This window comes from Myotis brandtii, unplaced genomic scaffold (assembly GCF_000412655.1).
Source record: "Myotis brandtii unplaced genomic scaffold, ASM41265v1 scaffold575, whole genome shotgun sequence".
NCBI lineage: Eukaryota > Metazoa > Chordata > Mammalia > Chiroptera > Vespertilionidae > Myotis > Myotis brandtii.
Genome location: NW_005370153.1, coordinates 957829 through 969262, shown reverse-complemented (window position 1 = coordinate 969262; position 11434 = coordinate 957829). Strand labels below are relative to the sequence as shown.

General features: G+C 39.4%; 1 protein-coding gene across 1 annotated transcript in view; it reads right to left on the bottom strand.

Moving 5' to 3' along the window:
- Nucleotides 1–2354: 2354 nt before the first annotated feature.
- FEZF1 (FEZ family zinc finger 1) overlaps nt 2355–11434 on the bottom strand; it is a 32355-nt gene continuing 23275 nt past the window's right edge. The window contains exons 6-7 of the mRNA XM_014549914.1: nt 3387–3478; nt 2355–2484 (exon numbers count right to left, since the gene is read on the bottom strand). Of these exons, the coding sequence (XP_014405400.1) occupies nt 2355–2484; nt 3387–3478 (222 nt within the window). The remainder of the gene's footprint in view (nt 2485–3386; nt 3479–11434) is intronic.

The window sequence follows — 11434 nt, the reverse complement described above, 5'->3', positions numbered from 1 at the left end:
AACGTTTTAATTCTATCCTCTGTCTCTATTGATTTTTTAAAATACTGTTCATTGATTTAATTAGCAATATATATTACATGTTATGTTACCTTAACTCACTGATGCTCAAAGTTTTTTAAACCTCCATTAGGGGAAACACAATATTCATTAAAAATGTCTGAAATACAGTTTAACTATACCTGTAGAATCTCTCTCTCTCTCTCTCTCTCTCTCTCTCTCTCTCTCTCTCTTTCTCTCTTAAATGGAGAATTGCATTCCTGAAATCAAACTGCTAAGCCCCTTATCTGTTATTTCTATTACATTGTACTTTGGTATTTTGCCAATAGCTGAGCAAAACTATATGAAACAATTTTTAAGAGTTGGGTGTTTACTCGAAGGATATTTTTGAGGACGAAATTCCCTGCGTCCTCTCAGTGTCTTCTCCAGGAAGACCTACCGTGGAAATTTCCACTCTGCCTCAATACCAGTGTCGTTTTACTTCTTCCCAGCGAATCTTCCTCTCAGCGCTGTCCCTCACAGCAGTGATGATTTCCCCCTTTTCATGTTTGCTTTCTGAAAGCAGAAAACAACATTTATGTCTCTGTGCCAATAAACCAACACGATCTGGCAGCACAGTTTTGTGTAATAAACCCAATTCAGGTGTGATTTTATCATTCCTGCCTTCATTTTCTCACCTGCTAAGTTTAAACTTTATTTTATTATATTTATGTCTTTTAATAATCTATTTTAAATTCTTCCCGGAACAAAGAAAGTGCTGTTTCAGGCCCTTAAGGAAACCTTTCTCTGAATGTGTTTCCTGCTAAATCAAATAAATTCAGAGGGCATTCAGTAGCCAAGTAGAAAAAAAAAAGTGATTAATCGCAGGGTCCTCCTTTAAATGCTACTCTTCAACCCACTCAACCAGCCTGTATAGAATGTTGCTGCAGGGCAAGAGAGAATAGATCTTTTGTAACCCATTTGAAGGCTGTTTAATCAGCCTTGAATCTATGATCTGGGGAAGCTCAGGTAGATGAGTGGGGTAAACATGAACACGTCCTCTGAGAGGTCAGTTTGGGGTATCTGCCCAGGAGTCTTCGCCCTGAGATATTAGCCTCAGGAACCATGGCTGGGACGGATTCAAGCTTCAGCAGCAATGGTGCCTGTGCAGCATCCCAGGCGGAACCTTGGCTATTCCTGATCTCATTGTGTCGGTCCTAGTCCAGCTCACAATTCTTCGCTCCAGATGGTGAACAATTGGCTCTAGGAGCCCCATGCTTTCCACTCAGTACATTCCTTTTCTGTTTCAGATACAGATCCTGTTCGGTGGGTTGTCTTCAGAAATCTTGATTTCTACACGGGGCCACGCTCACTTTCTCAAGAAGAGAGGCTGCCACTCTGGGATTCTGGGAGGCCTCACTTTCAGGTTCAGAAAGTAACTACTATGAGGCTGATAGCTGGCAAGTGGTCCCAGCCTTGAGATACATTCTGACAGAGGGGGGAGTTTGTTTCCTGTCAGAAGATGCTAAAGAACACAAATGCTATTTCTCCTCTTTATTCCTAAAGATGCTTGGGGGGGGGGGGGGGGAGGGTTATTTTCTGTCAGAAGATGCTGAAGAACACAAATGCTACTTCTCCTCTTTATTTCTAAAGATGCTTTTAGCTTCAAATAACAGAAATTACAACTCAAAATGGTTTAAACAACAGCACTATAAGAACTGAAGCGTATATGATTTTTGTGGCCCTCTTCAGGCAAAATTATAAATTTCATCACCCTAGCCGGTTTGGCTCAGGGGATAGAGCGTCAGCCTGTGGACCGAAGGGTCCCAGGTTTGATTCCAGTCAAGGGCATGTACCTTGGTTGCAGACTCCTGCCCAGCCTGGGCTCTGGTCGGGGCTAGTGCAGGAGGCAACCAATCGATGTGTTCTCTCACATTGATGTTTCTCTCTCTCTTTCCCTCTCTCTTTCACTCTCTCTAAAAATCAATGTTAATATCCTCAGGTGAGTATTAACTAAAAATAAACAAATAAATTTCATACTGCTAGGCCACTCTGTAGGTCTTATGCATTAGAAACACCCTGATTTTTAAGCTTCATGTTAAATCTACCTCAAAAAAATTATTTATACCTCCCATCACTAGAAATCTAGAAGTAAATTTATAATAGACAAAGAATTCAGCAGCTTAATGATATCCTCCACAATAAAAAACCATGTGTCGTGATTTTTTTTAGGGTAGGAGGTTGAGAGGCAACATTTTCACTTTGGAGATGTTATCTCAACATACCCTAGACAACTAGAGCCCTAAAAGCATCACTGAAGTGAGAGGCTGTTAATTTTCACTGAGTTTATCTATAAACTTCTGACACAACTATGTCATCTAGTAGATGGCATCTAATAAACTTGAAACTTCCTGTACAACAAAGTCAATCAGTCTGATATAGTCAATCCAGTGTTTCAACATGAGTTCCTGAGGGATAGTGAGGCTGTCACCTTTCCTGTAGTTGAGACTGTGCAGAGAGCATAAGAAATCACAGCGTAAGAGCTCAGAGGTAAGACTGTGAAAGCATGTGCTATCCTTCCCAAATGAAAACAAATGGCTTCAGGCAGTCTTTCCTCATCATTACAGAGGAAAGAAGTTGTTTGGTGGATAAATAACAGTATGTCAGGCCCAAGAGGTGTTGTTCATTCACTACAGAAAAGAGACTATCAATAAAATAGTAGTTATCATTGTAATCATCCCCTATTTAAGTCTTACAATCCAAGTGTCATTCTCCAAAATCAACTGATCTTGGGTCCAGGCCAACCAGGTGAGTGTTATAGGAATAATTATATTTATACTAGAGGCCCAGTGCACAAATTCATGCATGGGTGGGGTCCGGCCAGGCCGGGGGACTTGATCAGGATGGAGGGGAGGGGCAGGGCCAGCCATGGGGAAGGGCTGTGGGAGGTTGGCCAGCCGGCCCCACCCACACCACGTCATAAAGACTGGTTGTTCCAGTCATTTGGTCGCTTGGTTTTTATATATATAGATGGCTTTTATATATATAGATATATGTTTGACACTAATATTTGAAACTCCCCCCAAGATAGCTAGATGAACTAAGTAAGGCTTTTGAAATTAAGAAATATTATTTGTCTCTTGACAAAGCCTAGGTTTTAAGATTTATCTCACCATGAATTGTAAAGGTCAACTGAGAGTTCAGAACAGGTGGCTGACAGGACTTGAGTGAGGAAGAGAGTGTGAGTGAGTGAGGGAGTGAGAGGGTAATTGTGTGGGTGAGCGTGAGTGTGTGTGTGTGTGTGTGTGTGTGTATGGGACAGTACTATAGCGCGGAGCCTGGCGGCATGTGGTAGGCACTCTCCTGGCCAAAGAGCCCCTGCTACCACCACAGCCACTCCCCAGGCTCACCTCTGGCTTGGAGACTGCGCCATCTTGAGTGGGGAGCAGCAGCAGCTAGGTGCCAACATAATATTCCATGAGCAAACACTAAAAGTGTTTCCCTTAAGAACAGAAACAAGACAAGGATGTCCTCTTTCAGCACTCTTATTCAGCATAGTACTTCCAAATGTAAAGGAGAAAGTAAAACTGTCATTATTCTCAGATGACAAGATATTGTACACAGAAAACACTAAAGACTCCATCAGGAAACTACTAGACTTAATAAATGAATTTGTCAAGGTAGCAGGATACAAAATCAACATCCAGAAATTGATGGCATTTTAATACACTAATAATGAACTCTCCAAAAGAGAAACTGAAAACAATATTCCCATTTACCATTGCAACAACAACAAAAAATAAGATACCTAGGAATAAATTTAACCAAGGAGGTAAAATATCTGTACTTGGAAAATTATAGGACATTGAAAAAAGAAATAGAGGAAGATACAAAAAAATGGAAACATATACAATGTTGGAAGAATTAAAATCATTAAAATGTCTATACTACCCAAAGCAATCTATAGATTCATGCAATCCCTATTAAAACATCAATGACATACTTCTTAAAACTAGAACAAATACTCCAAAAATTAATATGGAACCATAGAAGACCCCAAAAAGCTGCAGCAATTTTGAGGAAGAAGAACGAAGTAGGACAGATTGCAATACTGAATATCAAACTATATTACAAAGCCATTACAACCAAAATAGCTTGGCACTGGCACGGGAACAGGGATATAGATCAATGGAACAGAACAGAAACCCCAGAAATTGACCTACACCATTGCACTAAATTAATATTTGACAAGGGAGGCAAGAACATACAATGGAATAAAGACAGCCTCTGCAACAAATGGTGTTGGGAAAACTGGACAGACAAATGCAAAAAGATGAAACTAGACCACCAACTTACACCACACACAAGAATAAACTTAAAATTGATAAAAGACTTCAATGTAAGGCATGAAACCATAAAAATCTTAGAAAAAAACATAGGCATTAAAATCTCAGACATTTCACATAGTTTAACTTTTGCCAATACATCTCCTAGAGCAAAGGGAATAAAGGATAAAATAACGAGACTACATCAAAATAAAAAGCTTCTGCACAGCAAAAGAAACCACCATCAAAATGAAAAGGGAACCCACTTCATGATAGAACATATTTACCAGTGATACATCTCATAAGGGATTAATTTCCAAAATATATAAAGCACTCATACAACTCAACAAAAGGAAGACAAACAATCCAATTAAAAAATGGGCAGAAGACCTGAATAGACATTTCTCCAAAGAGGACATACAAATGGCCAAGAGACATATAAAAAAAATGCTCAAATTCACTCATCATTAGAGAAATGCAAATTAAAACCACAATGAGATATCACCTCATACCTGTCAGAATGGCTATCATGAAAAAAATCAACAAACAACAAGTGCTGGCAAGAATGTGGGGAAAATGGAACCCTTGTTCATTGCTGGTGAGAATGCAGACTGGTGCAGCCACTATGGAAAACAGTATGGAGTTTCCTCAAAAAATTAAAAATGGAATTGCCATTTCATCCAGCAAGACCACTTCTGGAAATATATTCTAAAAATCCCGAGACACCAATCAGAAAAAATATATGCACGCCTAAGTAGCATTATTTACAATGGCTATGATTTGGAAACAGTCCAAGTGCTCATCAGTTGATGAATGGATAAAAAAGGCTGTGGGACATTTACACAATGGAATACTATGAAGCTGTTAAAAAGAGAGGTCTCTTACTCTTTGGGACAGCATGAATGGACCTGGAGAATATTATGTTAAGTGAAATAAGCCAAACTGAGATAGAAAAATACCACATGATTTCACTTATTTGTGAAATGAATTGACCAATAAAATAAGACCCAAAGCACTGAGGCATAGAACGGATTGACATACCTTGATGTGGGGTTGGGGGTGGGGGTGAGAGTTGATAAACCAAAGTATATGTGCATATTATATACTTATATGCAAAGCCCATGGACACAGGCAATAAGGTGGTGATAACCTGGGGTGGGGGTAGGGGCAGGGAGGACAGAGGTAAAAGGGGGTAAATCAAAACAATATTTTGATTATGTAATACTATCAACAATAAAAATATGCATAAAAATAAAGGTCAACTGAGAGTCAAAGTAGAATCATAATCTTTTTGTTCTAGAATTGTTTTTTCCTCTCTTCCCTAACATTTAAATCTTTTTGAAAGAGAGTGGCTTATAGACAAGGAAGATACAGAAAGTGGTAAAAAGTACTCCCATTAAAATCACTTTCTCAGGAAAGCCTTCCCAAATATCATCTCTCCCACTCCAAGATTCATTAGATCCTTCTTTGAGACTCTCCCTACTCTTCCATTATACTTATAATTATTGATTAGGTATTTCTAATTATATATATTATGACTGAGATTCATCAAAGCATGAACAATGTCTCTTTATTTTATTACTGTTGCCATAGCATTTGGTGCAAGATTTGTCTCATTGTAAACACACAATAAATTTTGATTGTCTGATTGAATTACCTTTCATTATATTTTCCAAATTTTTCTCTCAAGTTTCCATTCCAGAATTCCTGTAGGTTCCAGGATAAAGTCTGAAATACCCTATATATTTAAAACCTAATTTCTTATATTATATTTTAAATTCACTCTATTATAAAACATTTGTGCTTAATTGAACAGCAATATGTGTGTGTGTGTGTGTGTGTGTGTGTGTGTGTGTGTGTGTGTGTGTGTGAAATCTCTAAGGTATAAATACGTGTGAAGATGCACCATGGATTATCCAACATCATTCAGCATTTTCTGCCAATTTGTGTGAGACTGAGGATTGTCCTGACTTCTATTCTAATTCTCATCCTACCTCTTTATAACACTACTTTTATAACTTTTTATATATCACATTAAATATTTTGATTATGTAAATGACAAGATTAAATGGTCTCAGAGTTTAAAAAGTACCCAACCAACTAAATCACATGGTATTCCATCTTCTACCTTAGGAATTGAGACTGTATAACTTCCCTGATCATGTAAAAGTAGAATCATTTTCACAACCCAGAAGTTTTTCCTCATGGCTAATTAAATTGTAAGCTTCGTGAGTGTAATTTTATCTCCAATTATAGGGACTTTTAAAAGAGCCAGTCCTCATTGATTAATAAATCTTTTCAAAGTTGTACTTCATTTTTTAACATTTCTACAAAGTGTTTGAAACTTTATATTGTGATTATATTAGTCCTGGAATAAGACTAAAAAGAACAATGTAAAAAAATAATACAATTACTGCCCTGGCAGGTGTGGCTCAATAGGTTGGTGTCACCCCAGGTTGCCAGTTCAATTCTGGGTCAGGGCACATGCCCAGGTTGCAGGTCCCATCCTTGGTAGAGGATGTGCAGGGGGAAGCCCATCAGTGTATCTCTTCTTCTCTCGCCCTTCATCTCTCTCAAAAAATCAATAAGAAATACAATTATTGTTTTAAGATGATAAGATTATGGGTGTTTTGTAAAGTGATACAACTTACTGTAAAAGATTGTTAAAAGCTTTTTATGTTAAAATTTAAATTTAGTAACTTTAACCATTATCAAGTCATGGCAAATCTCATTGATCTGTACCTATACCCACTTCCCTTCTCCTGTTATTTTTAAGCAAATCCTGGGCACCTTATCCTTTACCCTTAAGTAATTGAAGACACATTCTAAAAGAACTAATTTTAACAAAACCACAATACTGTTTTCACGTCTTAAACAGTAAACATATTTTCTTAATTTTATCAAAGACCCAGTCAGTGTTCAAATTTCCAAGACTCGGATAACTTTTTACTTTTATAGTTTATTTGATTGACTTGGGGTGAAATAAGATTCACACATCGCAATGGGTCATTGTGTTTTGAAAACCCCTTTTAACTGGTAGGTTTTCTTGTTCTCCCTGTCCCAGGACTCTCTTCCTCGCTCCCTCTCATTGCTTCTCACCCTCGCCCTCTCCAGCTCTCCCTCTTTCCTTTACTATTTTTTAAAATATATATTTTATTGATTTTTTTTACAGAGAGGAAGGGAGAGGGATAGAGAGTTAGAAACACCCATAAGAGAGAAACATTGATAAGAGAGAAATATCGATCAGCTGCCTCCTGCACACCTCCTACTGGGGATGTGCCCGCAACCAAGGTACATGCCCTTGACCGGAATCGAACCTGGGACCTTTAAGTAGGCAGGCCGACACTCTATCCACTGAACCAAACTGGTTAGGGCTTTCCTTTACTCTTCATTGTCAAGGAAACTGGGTTGCTTGTCCTGTAGAGGTTTGTTTCAAACTTTGGTTTCTGCTGAAATTTTTAAAATGCAAATCTTATTCTGAGATTTGTGTAAACAATTTGCATCTGTGAAATGTTTCACCAATTTCAGATTTGGCTCACATTTAACTGACAAATTACATTTATATGGTGAATCATCAAAAGACATATGTGTTCCTATGATTAGAGGGTTCTGCATTGGTCTAAACTTTTAGATTTCTCACACAAACACACAAAACTATATTATTGTTATCAAGAAGAGTTAAATCAAACAGATAGACGTATTCATTTTTGAGTTATTTCTAGCTCCAGTTAGGAACCGATCCCTGATGCTTTCTCTCCCCCACACCCACACCTTTGTACCCATGAGCAACATTTGTTCGTTTGACAGCAAAATATTAACCCTGGAAACTTCTATTGACAGAATTCTATTTCATCTTTATTTAGTAACTTAATCTCCATAAGACCAATAGCAACATGATTTCATTTGACACCAATCTCACCTCAAACTTGACCTGAAAGTACATGATTATTTGTGATAACTTTGTGCCCATTCAAGTGCATGATGGATTTTGACTTTTCCTCAAAGTTTATTATGGGCAACATGTCACAATGCAAACAGAAAAATATAGTAACAGACGTAGATTTTTCCATCAAGGTCATTTACACACCAGGCTCCCTGTTCTCTTCTTCACTATTGCCTGAAGTGAGATAACCCTTCACTTGAACTGGCTTGAACTGGCAACTGTTTCATCACCAAGAATACACAAATGACCAGTGTGTTCATTAATATATCTTTGTTTTTAGTTCATCTGCCCCGGAGTTGGAATGGACATATGCCTTGATTTCTAGAAACAATCAAATTCATAATAAGATATCTTCTACTTCCAAATATGGTTAGTTTTTTTTGTTTATAATTAACTGAATGAAAACCTATAATTTCTAGTGTGAAAGTAACCTATGGTTTCAGCCAAATCATAGCAAAAAGACAATGCCTATCTGGTTCAAAAAATTTGGGGGGACCAGTCAACAACTGCACATTTTTATCCATTAATATTTAGGTTTGTCTTGCATTTTCATGCGTTTATAAAAACACACTATTTGGTACGAGAGTGAGTCATGATCCCTTAAAATTATAAACTTCATGTTTACAATTACAGATTTACCCAGTACAAGGATTTATAAAGTGATAAAGAAAACTTTTGTTTCTTTCCTAATTTTGAATTTAAGATAACTTATATTTCATATTTTATCTTGTATATTTTGGGATGAGTACTTTACAAAGACAGAATAGAGCCTTTAGAATTATAATTTTGTCAATATTTTGAGTCATCACCAAATATAACAAATAATGATTTCTGATATTGCTAATTGCACTTACATAAAAGGTATCTATCAAACAGGGTGCATTATGACTGGGAATTATGACTCCATTGTGTCTGATGGATTCATTTGGAAAGGAGCAAAGCTTAATAAGAAACTCACCAAGTGCCCCAGCTGGTTTGGCTCAGTGGATAGAGCATCAGCTTGCGGACTGAAGGGTCCCAGGTTCAATTCTAGTCAAGGGCACATGCCCGGGTTGCGGGCTTGATCCCATTGTGGGGTGGGTAGGAGGCAGCCAATCAATGATTCTCTCTCATCATTGATGTTTCTATCTCTCCATCTCCCTTCCTCTCCGAAATCAATAAAAATATATTTTTTTAAAAAGAAACTCACCAAGGTTTGAACTTTACTAACGAGTATTTTAATGAAGCCCCTAAATAGAAATTGACACCTTAGTCTTAATCTTGCACAATAACTTGTTCTCAAATTAAAATTTTGAAAGTCTGAACAAACTATATCCTTTGGGATGAAGTTATTAGAAGTCAGGATTAGGGTTCTGTATCATTGGTAGGGAATGAACTATTTACATTATTAATTCTATTCTCTATTCTGATTTCCAAAACTGAACAAAACATAAGGCCCCAGATTAGTAGATTTCTAAAATTGGCCCTTACAGCCCTACAGGCCACCTTTCCCTGCACGAAAAGTTAATGCCAATAACGAGAGTTGAAGGTAAGTCATTGCTCTCTGCAGGTGATGTGAACACTGGCCACTCTACCTTACACACATGAGTTTGCTGGCTAACTCTAGTAAAAAGGTGGACTGGGAGCAGCCTGTTTCCTGAACAAACATAAACACTCATCACACAGAGGTTAGATGATAAAGGAGGGAAAACCACCTTTTAATATTTGTCAGATGGCAGAGAATTGTAAAGTCTTCCACTGGCCACTCGCTAGTCTCCTTCTTCACCCATTTTTATCACCTCCAGCTTCATCTCTGAAGTCAGACTATCCTTGAAGAGATTCTCCTTGATGGTTAGAAGCTCTACCAGCTTTGTCGTAAGTCAAAGTTTACTGATAATTCGTCTCCTGACAAGTAATCTCTTGAGTGCTTATTTTAGAGAATTTATTTGCAGCTTTTCCTACTTAATCACCACCACTTCAGGCTACTCAAACAGACAGACAACTGCTTCCTTTTGCCTGCCTTTTCTGTAATTTACACCAAATTAGACCTATACAGGTCATTCCTTATTACAATAACAGATTCTCTCTCTCTCTCTCTCTCTCTCCCCTCCTTCCCCGACTGACCAATTATTTCTTTCCACAGAAGACTTCCTTTTTCAATATAAGTCAAAGCATACTGGCATGTATTAGAAGATGGGACCGCCATATAAGTATTTCCTAACTGGAAGTATTTTATGGCTTCCAGTAATTTTCCTCAACAATATTCCTCTTGTTTTTAACCAGTAAAAGCCTGCCACCTTAAAAGCCTGGAAGAATTACATCCTGGGGTTTTGAGAAGAAGTTCAAATAATTACTGAGAATAAGTTTAAGGAGCAAAGGCCATTTTCTGTCTCCTGTGATAATCCCTGACCTCCTTCAATTTACTCAACGAGAATAAATGCTTTCAAGATCCGACTAAGCCACCTCCAAAAGGTGGCCGGTTACCCACAAACTAGAGGGCATGTGCCTGACTCCCTCTGTGGCTGGGCGGCTGTGCGGGAATGTGGCCAGGGCCTGGGACAAGATGCGTCTGTTGTCTTCGATATTCAGGGAGAGATGGCACCTCTGCCAGCCGCTCAGATTCAGAATCCTCCCAACCCAACCGGGGAATTCCAAAACAACCCGTATCTCTCCGAAGTCAGATGTAACGCGGATCAGGTGGGGTGTGGGGAGGTGAGGAACACAGAAACGTGGGGATTCGATCTCATGACTGCTGGGCCCCAGGGCCATGGGGGCTCCGGGGGTTGAACGGCGTGCGACCTGGGGCAAGAGCTCCTAAGTCTAGCCTCCGAAGTCTGCACGTGGAATCGGGACTTTGCTGTTCCCAGGACCCTGCGGCCCAACTCCGGGCGGGAGGTCTCCGGCGCCCCCACCCTGAAAGGGGCTCAGGTGGGACTGGAGTTGGATGTTCCGCGGGGTCTGATCGTCCCGCCCGCGCTGTCACCCCTCCGCCTCTTGGGCCCCCGGGGAGCCCCTCGGGTCTTGGGCTCCGGCCCCTGCCGCCATCCACCCTTCTCCGCCTGGAAATCCGGCTCTGGTTGCCAAGGATATTGTCGCCTCGCCCCTGCGGCGCCCCTCTCGGTCCTTCACCCCGCGAGCGGCCTACGGGCGCCCCGTTTCTTTCAGCGCCGCAAAGAGCACAAAAGCGTGGCGGGACCGTACGTTTCAACTC